Genomic DNA, 19,686 nt, shown 5'->3' on the forward strand with positions numbered 1-19,686 from the left:
AAATGCATTTTCTACGAAAACTTGAAGAGATGGGTAAAAAATGGTATAATACAGTTTGATAGACAATTACATTGTGCATCTGATTCATGTAAAATATATAGTGTGTTCCATTTAAATTAAACAAGTTATTGCCGTTTAAAGCTAGTAATTATTTAATATAAATTTTTGGACACTCTGTATAAGGTAGTAAAATTTTTATTATTGCAGCACAATATGTGATCAATAAATAATCTTCAGTAAATATTTAGTATTAAAAACTTTGATACCCTTGGAGAAATGAAGCCTTAAAATTTTTACTGCAATTTCACAAAATTGAAAATATTTCAAAAACGGTAAGGTTTAAGTGTGATAAACCTTAATCAAATTTACCTTTATTTCAATCGTAGAATCCAAAAATAGAATAATATACAGGGTGTTCCATTTAAAAAAAATACAACTATTATATTTTTTACTTATTTGGGACACTCTGTATCTTGTAGAAATATTTTTAAATTGTAGCTCTAATAGCCCTTTAACGAACACAAAACTTACAATTTGTAAAAATCTAATCGTTTAGCTACAATACTCCGTGTCGTATGTGGTGAACAACGCTGTATATTATATTATAGAATGACATATTACTTTCTTTTTATGAAATGGTATAGTTCTGGCTGTAATTATCTTTTTATAATAGTGTACTTTTTTTAATATTTTAATCTCCATTTTAATATTAAATAAATTATATGCTGAATTATTTGAAGTTGTATAAAACTATAAAAATTAAATTGAGATGTAATTTATCTTATATTTTATATCTACTATTTACTTTCAATATCTTCAGACAATACTTTTAAAATCAGTTTTCTTAGATATTATTGGATGTACAGAATTCTAGTACGGGAGCTGAAGATGCTAAATGGAAATTTACTCGAGCATCGTGGAAACTGTGATCGTGGGGACCTTTTATATTGTAAAATTTATATGCTAGAAAGAAAGAAAGGTTACATGATGTATGCTCTTTTACTGGTGATGGAAAACTGTACAGTACATCTGTCCGTTCTGTAGCTACGTGAGAGGGGGGAAACGATATTCTCTCGATGTTTTCGTAATTTTTTACGAAAACATCGACGCGTCCCATCAATAAAAATTCGACAAATTTGCAAGCAGCCAATAAAATGAGTGGGCGGAGCGATTTGCGGTGACGTACTCGTCAAGTCGACGTATAAAATATATTAGACACAGATCCAGCAGACGTAATGTATACTATAGGTTATGCGTAGTTCAGGACTGTTAGTACACTTTAGTCGAATGTTTTCTTCTTTAGTAAAGTGACATTTTAGATTTGAATATGATTGAATTTCTTCCATAAGTACTCCATGCTAACTTAATTCTTCTGTTGATTTCTGGTAGTAGAGAGTAGAGATCTCGAGCTGTGTATTAGTTGTCCTAAATATATTCTTCTACTATATCCAGCGTTGTGTTATTTATTAACCTAGCCAACATATATATCTTCTTCTTATCACGCCCTCTCCTGCCAAAGGTTGGCGATCCAAATGGCAATTGTGGCTCTGGAAACTGCAGCCCGGAAGATTTCTGCAGACGAGCGGACTGAATAAACCTTCTCCTCAAATCTTTTAGCCATGAATTCTGGCATCTTCCTACTGATCTTTTCCCTTGCACTTTGCCCTCCATTTGAGGCGCAGTATTTCGTATCTACCACCTCTCATCACATGACCCAGGTATTGCATTTTTCTTTCCTTGATGGTGTTCAGTATCTCCTTTTGTTTCTGCATGCGCTGGAGTACTTTATCGTTGGTGATCCTTTGTACCCATGAGATTCGCAGCATCCGTTTATACATACATTTCGAAGACATCTATTCTCTTTTCGGTCTGTGAATCCAGTGTCCAGCTCTCACATCCATAGAGTAACGCAGAGAAGACGTAGCATCTGGCCATTCCAGTTCTGAGTTCCGCACTGAGGTCTCGTCGTGTAAAAAATGATTTCATTCTCACGAAGATTTTTCTCGCTTGCTCAATTCTTGAAAATATTTATCTTTTCGGGTCGCACTTACTATTGATGTTAGCTCCTAAATACTTTATTGAGGTCACTTGTTCGATTGTTTGTCCCTTGACACGCAGGTGTGCATTTATTAGACTCTTAGAAAATACCAATAGTTTGGTCTTGGAGATATTGAGATGCAGTCCAAACATCTCACTATAGTGGACTACGGAATCTATAATGCTTTGCAGTTCTTGTATATCGTTGGCTATTATAACCGTATCATCGGCATATCTCATATTGTTTATTGGGATCCCATTGAACTTGATTTCGCCCTGGATTCGATCCAGTGCTTCTCTAAATATAGTCTCCGAGTACAGGTTAAACAGGAGCGGAGGCAAGACGCAACCCTGCCGAACACCCCGTCTAATTTGTATATCTTCGGATGTTGGCTGCTCCATCTCAACTACCGCCGTTTGATGCTAATAAAATTCTGAGATGAAACGTCATAGGTCTTGTTCGTCAACTCCGGTTGTTCTTAGAATTTCAATCATTTTCTGATGATTAACACAGTCGAACGCCTTACGATAGTCTATGAAACATGCAAATTGCAAATACATTCCCATTCATGTCTCTACACCTCTGTGTCATTCATCACTGGGTGTTGTCTGATTTTCGCACTTCTTGTAGATTCGCGTGTGGATGATTCTAACTAAGAAAGGTTTTGAGGACATGGGACATGGGACATAAGGCTTATCATCCGATAGTCATCACATTGTGAGGCATTGAGTTTCTTTGGCAGGGTTACGAATGTTGATTTAAGCATAATTAATATACAAAATAATAAGATCGAATGTGTAAGAGAATATATCTATTTAGGCCACAATATTAGACTTGGAAAAGAAAACCAACACGCAGAAATTACAAGGCGTATACGATTAGCATGGATAGCCTTTGGTAAACTGGGACATATTCTGAAAAACAGTACGATCCCTATCAATCTGAAGCGAAAAGTATGTAACGCCTGTATTTTGCATATGGACTGGAAACGACCAGTCTAACAAAAGCATTTGCAAATAAACTCTTAACAACTCAAAGAACTATGGAACGATGTCTGCGAGACAAAATTCGTAATGATCAGGAGGCAAACAAGAGTTACCGATATAATTCAGGAAGTGGCTAAAATGAAATGGCCATATTGCTAGACTGTATAAAGACAGATGGGGGCATAGAATAACAGTGTGGAGGCCTAGACAAACTAAAAGAAGTGTGGGACGTCCACAGAAACGTTGGGTGGACGACATTAGGGAAGCGGCAGGTAAACGGTGCGTTGGTTAAATACAGCACAAAGCAGGGATACATGGAAAAGGATAGGAGAGACCTCTGTCCAGGAGTGGATGAATAGGGGCTGAGGAAGAAGAAAAAGAAGAGGAAGAAATTATTTATTAGCACGTCTTTTCTGTCTACTAGTTCGTTGTACATTACTTTAGTTTTTGCATTTATATATGATATATTTATTAGATAACATTATAATTTTTAAGTTACATAGGTACTTCAAAAGTATGAGGTCGGCCACACACTATTGAATATGGCCGATACTTATACCTAACTATAAAATATCTAATATTAAATTATTACGGGCTCAAAATAAAGCCTGCCTTTGTCGTAAATTTTTATTCATAAAAAATTAGTCATGGATGTAACCATTAGTTACGTTTTTGGCTTTCAGCGAATCTACTAAACTGAAAGATTTAGATAAGATAAAATGCCATTCCTATAAACCAACTGTTCATAAGACCATAGATATTTTAAGTCAAACTTAAATTTTATCATTGCTATACGTTAAATTATTGGTATTGTATTAAGGTGTGCTCATTGATTTTTAATATAAAAGTAAGAAATGCCTCCACCACCACATCATGAAGGTCCACCACCACCCCATGGAGGTCCACCACCACCACCACCACCCCCAAGTGGATCGTGTTGTACTTGCACCATTATATAGAAGAAATAAGCCATTTGAAAGGTATTCAGTTTTTCAACCTGTGAAAAAACCACCTCCATTGAATATCGCACAGAAAATAATGTACCAATAATGCATTTAATTCATTTTTATCAAACATCCCTATTAATAGTAAATTACGTATACAGAGCATGTTAAATAAATGTATATATTATATTGTGTTAAAATGTAATAGAATGTAGGTAATAATTTATGTAAATTATAAACATATCTTTTAATAAACAAAAGACCGTGCGTATTTTAGCCATGTTTCATGGCTGATCTTACTGTAGGTTGCCCAATAATTTCATCCTTCTTTCATATTTTTTAATATATTGACTATATGTTTGTTTTCTATTTTTGCTCTATTTATTCTGATTTTGACAACATTAAGTTCACATACATATTTTTGTCAGTAGAATGAGGATCAGCCTTGTACGGAAATGGTCAGAGCAAGGTCAGTATGGTTCAATTTTTGAACAAGATTTTATAAAACAATTTACGGGCATATATATTATGGATTTTAGAAGACTAAAAATATGTTACTTCTATTACGGGTATTTTAAAATTGACAGGAGGTATTAAAATAAGTTATTAAAATTTAGTAGATTTTTTTTAATAAAATAAGATGCTTTAATTGGTAGCTTTACATTGATGATTTGATGGCCAAATTTAAAGCCTATCTTTGGCTCTAGTCGCGTCACAGAAATATTTTCTTTATATATTAGTCTTAGCACAAACTAAATGAGGTCTTAGTTTTTTTTTTTCAGTAGCACTAATATTACATACATATCAACATAATAAAATAAAAGTGGTTTCGATTTTTCTAGTATTAACTGACCGAAACGTTGTGTAAACAAAGATAGAAAAAATAATAATTTTGTACTTATTTTCCCATATATATAATATATATAATATACAGAAAGGTCCACAGACTTCGAGACATAGGAAAAATCAAGTCCATTTAGCGTGTATCGCAATTTTCACACCTTAAAAAATTAGTTTTTTTATAGCTATAGCAACTGCAGCGACTATGAAAAAAGCTGTGTGGTTTTCATAGAAAATAAGGGCACCTGTAATTCATTTGAGATTGTTATAAATTGCTAAAAGAGGTTTCAAATCTCTTGGATTTCTATTAATATTAAATAAATTTTATTAAAAATTGAACTAAAATTGTTAGTGTCATTAAAAACAATTCAAATCCAAAAAATGTATCAGTCATATTCCTTCATTTAAGGTGAATATTAAAGTAAATATTAATACGGCTCATTCTAAGCTCTACTTATCTTTAAGAAAAATTGAAATCATTGGTGCAATTGGGCCTTAATGCAATTTCGAATGAATAATAGTACCGTATGATCGAATAAAAACGGCGTCAGCGATGGCTATGAAATGAAGATCGCTGTCATTTTATATGTAAAATTATATGGGAAATGTCATCGATCGTCATTTCCAATCCAACTGGACGCCGTTTTTTTTTCGATCATACGGTATTAATAATGTACATTATAATAATAATAAATGTTATATCATAGAGTGGTATTAAAACTACTAAAACACTTTTAAATTGTTATTATATTAACAGCTTTTGTTTTTTTAATCCAAAAAAATATAAGTAACAAATTTCTCAATCAAAATATTTGTGGTCCTGAAAAGGACCTTTGTATGAAAAGGACCCATGTTCGTCAAGGTAGGTAATGGGTAAACGGTAAAAAAAACAGTATAATGAAATTTAAAAAAATACAAAAATTGTTCAAAAATGCCTCCCTCTTGCATTAAACAATAACCCAAACGATCATAAAATTCCCTCTCTCCTCACATTGGATAACATATCAGGGGTGACAGTGTCAAGGCATTAAATATTTTCTGCCTTAACTACTCCAAGTTTTGAATTTCTTCATGGCCGTAAATTTTAGATTTTATGTACCCCCATAAAAAGAAATCATTCACCGAGAGATTAAACGTCAGTCTAAACAAAACTGTCATTTTTGAAAATTTGTCAAAATTTGGACACACGCTAAATGGACTTGATTGTCCTATGTCTCGAAGTCTGTGGACTTTTCTGTATAAAAGTATGTTCGGATGACGACATTAAAAATGACAATTTGTGGATCTGGCTAAAATTTTCGGATAGGTTTGCCAGATAAAAAACTAAAAAAGTTCACTTATTTTTCTAGTCATAAACATGTATTTATCTTTTTTATGAAAGTACATAATTTTATTAATGGAAAAAACAGTTTTGTACATCTCAAGTGGAGGAAAGTCAGTCTGGCTGAATATTTGCGGATGCAAAATTTGACTGATTTTTGAAATCCGTAACCGTTAGTATTTTTCGATGCTTGAAATTTAACGTATTATATGTTATATAATATAAAAAACTTATAGGAGTGAGCCACTTTTGAGACGCACCCGGCGGTACGTAAAATTTGCTTAGAGCCGGTTCTACAAAGCAAGTATATACCAGGTATAACCATTTCCAAGTATATACCAGGAATATCTATTAAAATTTCCGTTCAAAAAGTACAAAATTTTGGGAGAATAATTATTCCCAATTTATATTTGCTTTGTAGAATCGATTAATAACATACCGAATAATTAGTGTTTCCAGTGTGACTAGAAAAATAAGTACCGAAAATCTTTACTGCCTCCTAGACTATAAATAAGTACAGTGAAGTATGAATGTATCTGAAGTATGATATATTTAAGAGATAAAATAAAACCTTGACTAAGACAAATTCTGGAAAATACTTATTAAAAATTAAATTTTAAAATCTTTCAATCTTTATGCCTTGAAATATGTCTGAATATCGACTGTCATCCATTTTTAACACAATTTCTTTGAAAAATCATATTTCTAAAATTATTACGTTTATCGATTGCATTTACTGTACTAAACCGACAGATTTAGATAAGATTAAAAAGCATTCCTACAATTAACCAGAATTTTATCACTTCTATACGTGAATTTTTGGTATTGTGTGAAGGTGTACTTACTAATTTTTAACGTAACAAGAGGAATGTATCCGCCACATCATGGAGGCCCACCACCGCCAGATTTTGGACCACCACCTCCACATTTTGGACCGCCACCTCCACATTTTGGAGGCCCACCACCACCACATTTTGGACCTCCTCCACCACATTTTGGACCTCCACCACCACATTTTGGTGGTCCACCCCCTCCACATTTTGCAGGCCCACCTCCACCACCGCCACCACAAGATACATGCTGTGTTTGCACCATCATATAAGTGAAAACAATATATATTTTTTAAAGGTATTCAGACTTTGACTCTGTTAATGAAACATTTAATGGCAAAAACATTTGACTGCAAAACATTTCTCAATTATGCATTTGATGTCATATTTTCATAACGTAGTCGATGACTTTGTGTTAAATAGCTATAAAATAGACAATATATTGTATAGCTAGCAAATAAAAATTACAAACTAAAAACAATGTTGATAATTATTATTCCTCCAATCTTCATTGCAAATTTACTTTTTCATGAGTTTAAAATATTTATAATATTTCTTTCTATAAATATAATTTTTATGTTTAGATAAGTGTTTAATGTTTTATTTAGGTACATCAAAGTGTAAATATTTTAATAATATTTTTTTGGAAGTTTTGAAAAACTGTTTATATTTTTTTAATTGTTTATATGCAAATATATGCCATATTATTTTAAGCGGGAAAAAGTATTTTGTATTTTACGGATTATATATCAATAAATTTGGAGTGCAAGAGAAAAGTGTTTTGGTGTATATTGTGGTGAATTAGTGTTTTATTTTCCTATTGTAACACCAAGACACATCATCAGAAGTTCCAACCTTCAACTGTAATATAAATTACGTACAATATTTTATCTGACAAGGTAAGACCATAGGGTAAGACACTTAAAATCGAGTATAAACAATTTATTTTACTCAAAACACATGTTTTATGTATTTGTTACTTCGTGATTCGTTATTACAGGTGTTAAGTGAGATGTAATAATGAGATGTAATAATGTTAGTACCGAAATGTGTGTAATTATATAAGTTAGTTCTGGTTATTTCTAATTGAACTTAAAAACGGTTAAAGGGGTATGTTTTTATACTGAAATATATAGATAAATTAATCATAATGGCATAGTGTCTTGGTAATGGTAACTAGTACCTTTGCACTTTACCATACAGGGTATTTATGTTCCCATCTTTTTTGAGTTGTTCACTCTCTTTCAGTAATTTTTTTACTTGTTAGTGGCATTTTCTCGTATGAATAATTAAAAAAAAATAGGTTATGTGGTCAGTGGCAATATTGCATCCCTTTTAGTGGCTTTGAATAAGAAGACTAAGGAAGGAGCATATGAAAAATCTTAGGTCCAACGCGATGGGCCTCAAATATGGCCGACTTAAATTCCGGTTTATCAGTGCCGTTCTAATTTTATTTAAGAAATGTAAAACTATGATGTAGGGTAGACGTGGGGTAGACTCAATAATTTGTTTTAGTTTATCTTACGTTGTGAATAAATGTTGGTAGTTATTAAAATTGTTATAAAAATATAAAATTCTAATAAAAATAGATAAGTTATAATAATTGTTTATAACCATAAACATCCGATACGCTACTGAAGCAGGTAAGTCAAATTGACGTATACGACTCTTTTGAATCTAATCTATGACAAGTAGTAAATAAAAGCAAAAATGCAAGAAGAAATATATAATTAGTTAATTTAAGTGAATTTTATAAAAGATCGGTTTACTACACGTATGTATATTATATAGTCACTTACTAGCGAAAAGTTGTTCCATTATTTCACTCAATTTTTGCCGAGATCTACCGCACGCTACACAACCAACTATTTTAGAGTCTTTTTCGATAAATCGCGATAGTGTCACTGTTAATTTAAGTTCTGCCACAATTTCCATCTAGATTTACTACCTTTATACAACTATCAGTAGTAGAATAAATAATAAATAGCATAAAATAAGCTCCGTAAAAACTGACAAATCCACAAAATTTCAAATCAAATTCAAATGTGTCATTGAATCGTCAAACAGAACTGTCAAGAATCCCCACCCTAGAGTCCTTTTTCCGCCCACCATGCTTTGGTTCATGCATACATCCATGTATTCAGGATAGCATTATGCTCCTTCCTTAGTCTTCTTATTCAAAGGGTAATGGTAACTATAGTCTGTCCAACGAGAAGATCCTTGACAGTGATAGATGTGTCTGTCATTTTAATTTCAAAGTAGTTTATTTTATTTTACATAGAAATAAGTTGGTACAGCTGGAACGCATAGCAGGGAATTAATATATGTAGGTATTTAAAATTTGACTGACAAGTAACTTCAAAATATTCTGAAAAAAACTGTATAACACTGAAAAAATGTAATCGAGTTATTTTATTTAATAAAAAACTTTATGTGTTAATACAAAACAAGACACCACATACCAAAAAATATAAAAAAGAACTATTTCTTACTTTCAAGCTTTATGAAACTTCCCGCATTTATGATTATATTTATCAATATAACTTATGTACAAATACAAATTTGTAATATTCCGCAGGAATAAATAAAACAACATAAATAAAACAAACTATTTTATTAATAATAACATTTACCAAATTTTATACCTCACAGGTTGATTAGTTAATTTTAATCTTAATTTTTTTAAACCAGTACCTTTTGACATTATTTTTCTGCAGTACTAAAATCTATTATTTATCTATCGTGTGATGTCGATATTTTACAGCTACTCCAGTTTTTAGTATGTGTTTAGTATGGTCTTTCTACCATATTCGAGATGCACTTATCTACGACGAGATGGTATACGAACTTTATTGATAGTAACTTTATTGGTGTATCTGTATAAGACTTTCTGCCTGGGCAGCGAGTATTAACCATAAAATGTGCTCTGGGTTCTACAGTTAATTTTCACTCGATTTTTCCTCCACTTGACTTCAAAAGACACAAAACACACGTAATAACACGAATCAAAATGCATCATCTTCCAAAACGCAGGGTATTTGACAAAAGTTGTCACAAAATTATAACCTATAATTTAGCAAGACTTTGACAAACGTCAAAAATCTAAAGGCGAGTTCATACGCATCGGCGTCCGTTTGTCGTTCATCGTTCCGTCAAACCAATAAAATTGAAATACGATCTGTCATTTTTGAAATAAACCAATAAAACTGGTTAAAGCAACAAGTGACGACGCATGACGAATTTATATTTAAACCCATCCATAGTTAACTTAAAAATTATTAGAAATTTTTTTAGTAAAATAAATAGATGGAATCAAGAACAGTTATGTCATCATATATGTCATCAAGAACAGTTAACCTAATAGGACTGCTCATTCAGCCAAAAGTGTCCGCCAGGTGCATGCGAAAACTACTCGCTTTGTGACATCATTGTAGCCCTTGTCATGGTTATTAGTCCTTATCCGGCAACCAATAGTACACACACGTGCATTATTGGTTACCGAATGCAAAACGTTCATTATTTAGTTTATTTATTTAAACACCTTATGCAGTATAGAAAATTAACTGTATAAATCCTATTAAATACTCGGATAATGCATTTTTAAGAACAGCAGTTCCCAGCATCACCTTTTGCAAGCATTCTTTTTGCAAGCATTCTTTTTAGAGTACTTCCATATTTTGCTTTAAAATAATTAATAAACACAATCGTGGGCACTTAGTATGCACTTTGTCACAATCCACAACACAAAACGAACGTATTTATACACTCTATAGCTCTAAAAACTTTAAAGACACCTTTTTCACATTTAAAATTGACAAAATAATTAACTCAAAATTTCTCAGCTGTTATTTTTATAAGTTTACCATAGGCAACTAATAATACACACTATCATGACAAGGCCACGAAGGTTTTGACAAGGGCTACAATGACGTCACAACTGTCAGCTGAAGCGCGGGAAGAGGCGAACGTACGTCTTATGAGGATGAGCAATCCTATAAGTTTACCGTTCTTGGGACGTCATCTGCTTTTCTTCTGTCATCGTCTGTCGAAATCTTACCTGAGAAAAAAAACAGAGTATAGTTACACTTTACCATACAGGGTATTTTCCCCATCTTTTTTGAATTGTTCACTCTCTTTCAGTAATTTCTTACTTGTTAGTGGCATTTTCTCGTATGAATAATTAATTAAAAATACAGGTCATGTAGGAAGTGGCAATATTAAATCCCCTTTAGTGCCGTAACCATGGTAATATTAGAGATTAAAAAATTATACCGTGGGAAAATTTGCGGTGAACAGGCAGTTCTAAAAAGTTTTCGAAAAATATACAGGGAATTTTAAACGAAAATGCACGGTTTTCAACGTCTTCTCTCTGCGAAAAAACCTCGTAGAGGTGTTCCTGGGGTCGAAATCTACTACCCTTGAAAATATTTGCACCTATTTAAGACTCACCCTGTATATGCGACTTTCCTATTTATTTTTAATCATCATAATTTTAAATTTAATTGCATATAATAAACTTGCATTTATAGGATATTAAACCAAAGAAGAATAACGTATAATAAATTATTTAATAATGACTAACATATCTGTCATATATCTTTATTAGATGAAATACAACCTTGTCTAAGATAAGCACTTCAAAATACTTTTTTGAAAAAATTAATTACAAACTGAACAACCTGTTTCTAATCTCTATACCTTGAAATATATTAGATGCTTCTCTTTTCAAAGTAAATCTTCAAGTGTTTTTACACTATTCATAAAAATAAAATTAATCACAGGTATACATATATCCGCTATTTCTATCGTTTTCAGAGAATCTATTAAATCGACAAAGATAAGATAAATACCACTCCTATAAACCATCTGTCATATACTCATATATATTCTAAACCATCCGTGTATACGTACCATTTCTATATGTAAAATTGTTGGTATTATAATAGTGTTTCAACTAAGTTAATCTACTAATAAAAAAATGCCGCCCCCACCACATCACGGAGGTCCACCGCCACATTTTGGAGGTCCACCCCATCACGGAGGCCCACCGCCACCCCATTTCGGAGGTCCACCACACCACGGAGGTCCACCACCGCCAGGTCCACATGGAGGGCCTCCTCCGGATCAGTGCTGTTGTGTTTGTACTATTATTTAAGTGAAATGAAACGTGTTGAAAGGATCCTATTCAGACTATAATTCAGTGCAAAGTAAACAAACGGAACAGAAAATACTGCAGCTGAGGAATATATTTTAATATGGCTAGTAAAGCATTAAGATTTGGATGTTTATTTTCCGTTAAGAAATTATGAAGTATATTTTTTAGATATTAAACTTAATTTATAATAAATTTGATACTTATCTATATAGAACATGTTTTAATTTCGTTTTCTTGGTAATTATGATGATGTTTCTATTTTTAAATAAGATTAGCAGATAAGATTTTTAATTTATTTTTTATGGTCTATAATTTATTTGTTTAGTAAAGGTCTTTCAGAAAATTATTACTATTTTTTTATTCCCCCTTAAGAAATTTCACGTATTCACGTAGATTTCAATAAAATTACATTCTTTACATTTGATTGATTTACTTTTTAAAACGGTTAAAAGATTTTTCTGTACTCGATAAAGTAGATGCTTAAATTAAATATCAAACTACCCCGTATGATAAAAAAAAACAGCGTCAGCGATGGCTATGAAATTACCGCTGCCATTTTATATGTATAGTTCAAGTTCGGTAAACTAATAGGATTGCTCATCCTCATAAGACGTACGTTCGCCTCTTCCCGCGCTCCAGCTGACAGTTGTGACGTCATTGTAGCCCTTGTCAAAGCCTTCGTGGCCTTGTCATGATAGTGTGTATTATTAGTTGCCTATGGTAAACTTATAAAAATAACAGCTGAGAAATTTTGAGTTAATTATTTTGTCAATTTTAAATGTGAAAAAGGTGTCTTTAAAATTTTTAGAGCTATAGAGTTTATAAATACGTTCATTTTGTGTTGTGGATTGTGACAAAGTGCATACTAAGTGCCTTCGATTTTTTTTTATTAATTATTTTAAGGCAAAATATGGAAGTACTCTAAAAAGAATGTTTGCAAAAGGTGATGCTGGGAACTGCTGTTCTTAAAAATGCATTATCCGAGTATTTAATACGATTTATACCAGTTAATTTTCTATACTGCATACATATAAGGTGTTTAAATAAATAAACTAAATAATGAACGTTTTGCATTCGGTAACCAATAATGCACGTGTGTGTATTATTGGTTGCCGGATAAGGACTAATAACCATGACAAGGGCTACAATGACGTCACAAAGCGAGTAGTTTTCGCATGCACCTGGCGGACACTTTTGGCTGAATGAGCAGTCCTATTAGGTTAACTGTTCTTGTGTATAATTAATATGGATTATTTATGCTACTGTAAATGTCCGAAATGCGGTAAAACCTAGGATAAGCGGGCTAAACCTAGGATTTACCATAATAAACCATTCTAGAGGTTGATAAGTTAAGTTTCTTAGAAACTGATCTTAGCGCAAAACAGGCAGCGCTTAGTTTCTCTAATAAAGCTTCGATGTGCAAGTCCCATTTTAACGAGTTGTCTACAACAAGTCCTAAGAATTTCACAGAGTCCACGACGTCAATAGTGGTGTTATTAAGTACAAAAGGTTGTATAGTACTTTTATACGACAAAACTACAGTTTTTAAAAGGTTGAGGCATAGGAGATTAGAATCGTCGCACCAAGATTTAATGGTGCGTAAGTCACTGGATATAGTATTTATAGTGCCGTAACATCTGCGCCGCTCCAGGTGAAACTAGTATCGTCCGCAAAGAGGCAGATTTTACCGCTAATGTCTAGAATTGCAATGTCGTTGATAAACACCAGAAACAAAATAGGGCCAAGTACTGAAGCCTGAGGGATACCACATTCTATAGGCTTACAAGAAGACATATAGGAAAAAAATAACTTTGGTTGCACATCATAATACGACCACCAGCAAACTCCATAAGACGACGCATGGTGTCATTGATGACGTGCACCGAGAGTTTCACAAATTTCCCTTCCTCGCAAGCTGCCTTCTGTTGCCAAAATATGACTTAAGCCATTCGAGCGGCACTCCCCTGAATCTATATTATTGCAATTTGTTAATTAAGATATTATGATTTACGCAGTCGAAAGCCTTGAATTTGTGAGAAATCACAGAAAATTGTAGCTGTAGAGTGATGGTTATTCAGGCTAGAGTATACATTATTAAAACGGTCAAACATAGCATCATTTGTGCAACTGTTACTTAGAAATCCAAATTGATTGGAAGTAAGTACTTTATATTAAAGGAGAAAAAATAGGAGCCTTTTTTAACCAATTTTTCAATGATCTTAGATAATGTGGGCAGGAGAGCAATTGGGCGATAGTTCGAAGCTTAATCTTTATCTCCTCCTTTATGCAGAGGAATAATTATTGCTGTCTTAAGGCAGTTTGAAAAAACTCCTTTTTGGAATGACTCGTTAATTAAAGTAGTAGCGTGCATTACGGAAGTTCAGAGAACATTTTGAGAGTAAGACCATCAGTCCCAGATGAGGATTTTTTTAATACTTCTAATTGTACTACGGAGCTCATCTAATGCTACGGGCGTGAAGAAGAAACTGTGTTAACTCTTATTTGCTTTAGGGAGATATGAAAGTGAATCATGGGAAGGAGTTATGGTGTTCACTAAATTTTTAGCCATATTAACAAAGTAAGGTTAAGTAAAGTAATCTTCAGGTGAATTAAAGACTGTGCCAGACGAAGAAGTATTATTTCTTAAGTCATTTACAATTTTAACAACCTTTTTTAGAAATGGCCATGACTTGGATTTTACGAACTACCCTTCCTTAGACAAAATAGTTTGTCATAAAAAAATGAAATACACAATATCTACTGTTTTCTGGAAGTATTTTTTATACACAATTTTTTAACAGCAATTACCGATAGTTGTTTTTCTGAATGTGTGTGACACGCTGTATATAACATTATTTGGTGACTCATAGAAATAATTTAGATTAGAGAAGGTAGGTGAAACAATAAATAATAACACATAATAATATGTGGTATAACGTTATCGTACTGACTTTAATTTAAATTATGTATTCGACTACGTGAGTTAATCAGTGGAGTAATAATTCTTAATATTTCACTGAATAGTTTTTTTTTCTATAAATAAGCTTTTATTGATGTAAGTGCGTATTTATATTTTTAGGGTATGGGAAAATGTTGTCTTTTATCATAATTTCAGTACTCAAAGTGAAATTCAGAACGTATATTTTCTTTCACAAACTTCTGCAATATTTTTTCATCTAAATTGTTTCATGTATTAGCTAGTGCGTGACGAATAAGGAGTCTGAGGAATATCGTGATGTAAAGCGACATAGGCGTCGTCAGTATATTTTATCCCATCAAAAACATAGAATCCTTGTTTATATTCATATACAAGGATAGAATGTAAAAAAAATGCCAAGTCTCGCAACACACTTATTTCTTTTTGTACGTTATCCTTCTATTTTTTTGCGGGTCATTCAAAATAACATTAAAGAAGTTTGACTATAATTCATAAACTGTGAATTATCGTATAATTAATTAAGTCAGATAATATCAATTGAATTAATTCTAGTTTTCTAACGACTTCAATTCATAATTTTACCAATGCTTATCCAAAATTATTTTTTTGTCAATTTTACACATATTTTATTTTTTATCTCGAAAACTATAAGGGATATGAGATTAATTTCCAAAAATGTAATAATATATACACTTCCATTTAAAATAACAAAGATGCCACCACTTTTCAAATGATCCGGCAACACTGTAACGCTGATAATATTTTAGATAGGTGGAGCAGGTGCCTTTATATAAAAATCAAAATTTTTAAAACAACCCTATCACCGGTCCTCCTATTGGCCATTACCGGAAACTTGGTTACCACTATAGCGACTAGACAGCTAACTTTTAATCCATAAGGATATTTCGAGATTTTTAATTTTTTCCATTGGTTGTAAGCTTAAATCTACCTAAAATTCTAAATTTGGAGTGACACATCTAGAAGTATGTACCTTAGAATTTTGATGATCTGTCAGTGAGTCAATGTCGAAATTAAAGAAATTTGTCAAGCGATAATTCATAAACTATGAGGGATAATATTATTAGTTATTTTGGTAACCTAGCCAGCTATCGTATGTCTTCAAATGTGGTGAAAATTAATATTCTTTCTTTATCCACAACGAAGTTAAAGGGTGGTCAAAAGTGCCGCTAATAACTTCGAGAAAAGGATGGTACGGCTGTGCTCGAAATGGCGGGGGCACCCTGCCGTGCCCCCAGATACTCAATTAATCAGTTCTTATTAACCAGTAGTTACTCTACCACTAATGAGAACACAAAAAAAGTATGTTCGCACTATGTGCACATATTTGAAGTGAATCTTCTTACTAACAGCAACTAAATTAAAATTGCAGGATTCGAAGGACATATGTTTGAAAAAGTGTAGTTTGTTGTTTTTTCTCTTCGAGCCCGATCTACATTCCGAGTTCAGCCTCCTAGCTTACATAGGACGACGTAGAGTTACAACGCTTCAATGACCCATCTCATCTTCCTCATTGGTCACTTTTCGTCGCGTGTGTCGTGACGCTATTAGCTCGTGTGTCACGGCCTTCAACTTTCACTCTCAGCGCGCACTCATTACATTGGTTTCTTGCAAATTTGTCGAATTTTTATTGACGAGACGCATCCTCTATTTTTTTATGAGAAAGATATATTAGTAGACCGAACTTATTAGTGATTTTATTAATCTTTTATTGTTTTTCTTTTTATTTATTTAATTTTTATAAATATATGGGTATTTTATATATTTTTTGTTAAACAAAATAAACGATAACAGCCTTTTAATTTGCCAACGATTGTTTCGACAAAAGTAATATAACAAAATAATTTTCATAAATTCGGATATTTTACATATTTTTTTATATTATATTGAACTATCGACCTAGTTTACAACATTAAGGAAACAGTATAAAATTTCCAAAATAAATTATTACTACTCTGTTTTAATTTTCTTATACTCCCTGGGATGTTACGCCTCTGAAGCAGGATGTACTCCCTCTACAGGCTTTTTCCTCCATGGATCAATGATTTAAATGACTTTAAACGGTGCATAGGAGGTTCAAATTCATTTACATAGTGACTTTATACCTTTCAAATTATTTAAGATCTTTTTAGATCATGCCATCTCCTGGTGATTCTGGTAAAGGTAGGTTAAATATTTTTATTTTGTAGTGACTAAAATCAATATGGAATTAATTAAGTTGGTCTGTATGTATATATTTGAACGTTATTTAATTTTCTACAGTGGTTGTGCAATATTATTGCATATTAGAGATATTTTAGATTTGCAGTGCTTCATATAATTTCTTGATGTATAAAAGAATAATTACCCAAATACCTAAATTATGATGCACCTACCTATCAGAGCTAATTTTGTTTAATTGTGATGTTCATAATATCAGTATATAGACAAACCAAACCAAACCAAACATAGATTAAATAAATTTTTCAAAATATCTATAAAAATATAGGTATATATTTTATATACTTATAGTAAGTATAGTATTAGTAATAACAGGTTTTACCGACTTTTGGCATCGTTCATTTAAGCTTAGTAAAGTTACATTTTATGTGTTATGAATATCTCCTTTTATATGAATTGTTTATTTTTAAAATTGTTGTTTGTTTTAATGTTTAATTGTCTTTTATTAAAATATTAAATATATTTTAATAAACGTTCAGACAAATAGAATATTTTATTATTTTTTTTTCTAGAAGCATGCCAAGGTAGTAAACCATGCGGCCAAAATTGTAAATGTGGCCCTAATTGCAAATGTGGATCAAATTGCCAATGTGGGCAAAGTTCAGGTACTTATTTAAATAAGTCATTTAAAAATGAAGCATAAAATATTTACCATAATTTCACAATACCTAATGGCTATTTATAATGCCTAACTCTATGGCTATTTATAAATGCTAATATGTTTAGAAAAATAACTATTTTAAAATCTTTATTAATACAGAAGCATTTCTTAATTTATTTTATGTTTTATGGCTTATATTGTGTTAACTAGGTATTTATTATTTTTTAGGTTGTGGTTCATGTCCCTCTGGGAATCAATGTTGTGTAAAGAAATAAAAATGCCAGAAATGATTAACATATTTTGACATTATATCACCCACCAATAGAATGTTTTGGCTTTGTTATATTTATAAGCGACAATAAATAAATTGTTTTTATCTTATTTGAGCATGACACGTGTATCTGATAAAAAATTATATAGATCTTTAACATTATTCGTCTTTTTATTACCATAATTGGATCGAAATAAAAAAATATTTCTACTACAATATACTTTTATTTATTGAAACAAAATACATTTTCACTTTTATACGTTTATTTTAACAATAGTAAATATCCTCTCGTTACAACAATCTTAAAATATATCCTTTATAAAATCACCTTCTTCCCCACAAGCCAGGAAGAATCATCTTAAAACAAATTTTAGGATTTCAAATAAAATCAGAAGTTTTTTCCTTGTTAGACTATACAAAGTTTATTAACGGAGATATATTATAATAAAAAATATAATTAAAATATGGGATGTTAAAGTCCGAATATAAAACATATAGGGGTACAAAATTGCACAAATAGATCCAAATTATAATTTCCCATTTAATGGAAAAACCACAAAAATATATATATCATATAATATATATGTTTAAAAAATGATCACATTTCAATACATACCTAAATATATATAGAGTCATATCTTACCGATACTAGAAAAAATGTTATTTTAAAACTAAAAATAACTCATAATAATATAATACAAAAGTCCATAATTTAAAATAATTTAAATTCATTTTTCCAAGTTTTAGTTCATTGTGTGGGAAGAGAAAATTTTATTCTTGATAAAACAGCCACTATAATGTCTCTTAATAAATATTTCTTTCAAAATATTAGTTTTATAATTTAGACAATGATATTGATACTTACACTACAGGTTACTACAGGGTACAGTTAATAAAAAAAAAATCAAAATAGTCAGTCATTCAAAAATCCCGGTACCGAAAGTACTGGGAATTCCCTGTTCTTTTGACACATGTAAAGCCGCGTCCAAGCTACTCGAACAAAATGTTCGCGAACATATATAATTAAACAGATACTAAGTGAAAATTGTGAGATAGGTAGATTTATAAATAATCAAGCCAACAAGTACAGCTAGTTTAGGCCTACTAAGGAGCGCGGAGCGCCGAACGGCTAGCTTGTACGCCAGGGCGTGCGTCTGCCTATGCTAGAGCGCGCGCGTTCTTTTTCCGACGGGTGTCGGTAAATCAAAAGGAGCGAACGGCGTGCATTTCGGCGGACATTGTACCGGACACTTGGAAGGGTCTCATTTAATTTCGGGCGTTTATCTGTGATTTTTATTTTTTACCGAGCATTCGACAATAGGAGACGCAGTTATTGACTGGGATCGTGAAAAACATTTACAACTAATTTGTTGACACAAAGAAAAGATTTTATAATTTTAATTTTATTGTGGGTTGAGTGTGAATAGCTATGTAGCTAGACTTCGTCCATATAATTTAATTTTTGTTTATAAAGAGCTTTATGATTATTTTTATTAAAAACCGGAATTATTATGGGATTCTGAA

The 19,686-nt window shown here is 31.8% G+C and overlaps 1 protein-coding gene and 1 long non-coding RNA gene across 2 annotated transcripts; both read left to right on the forward strand.

The window, feature by feature from the left end:
* The first annotated feature begins 3,777 nt into the window (after positions 1–3,777).
* Positions 3,778–7,735, forward strand: LOC115891448 (extensin-like). Its single transcript, XM_030911901.1, has 2 exons — positions 3,778–4,004; positions 6,985–7,735. The coding sequence occupies exons 1-2, from the start codon at positions 3,898–3,900 to the stop codon at positions 7,229–7,231; spliced, it is 354 nt and encodes a 117-aa protein (XP_030767761.1). The 5' UTR covers positions 3,778–3,897; the 3' UTR covers positions 7,232–7,735.
* A 9,352-nt stretch (positions 7,736–17,087) lies between these two features.
* On the forward strand, positions 17,088–18,324 carry LOC115891451. Its single transcript, XR_004051855.1, has 3 exons — positions 17,088–17,233; positions 17,803–17,895; positions 18,120–18,324. It is a non-coding gene; the product is annotated as an uncharacterized LOC115891451 (long non-coding RNA).
* Positions 18,325–19,686: the final 1,362 nt, after the last annotated feature.

The sequence above is a fragment of the Sitophilus oryzae genome, unplaced genomic scaffold (assembly GCF_002938485.1).
Source record: "Sitophilus oryzae breed Bouriz unplaced genomic scaffold, Soryzae_2.0 scaffold_1181_pilon_pilon, whole genome shotgun sequence".
In the NCBI taxonomy this organism is placed as follows: domain Eukaryota; kingdom Metazoa; phylum Arthropoda; class Insecta; order Coleoptera; family Curculionidae; genus Sitophilus; species Sitophilus oryzae.

What these genes read in the sequence shown, in the direction of transcription:
- LOC115891448 (XM_030911901.1), top strand. Translation starts at nt 3,898, where the DNA reads ATGAAGGTCCACCACCACCCCATGGAGGTCCACCACCACCACCACCAC. An exon ending in AGAAATAAGCCATTTGAAAG is followed by an intron (nt 4,005 to 6,984) that starts GTATTCAGTTTT and finishes ACTAATTTTTAA; the next exon opens with CGTAACAAGAGGAATGTATC.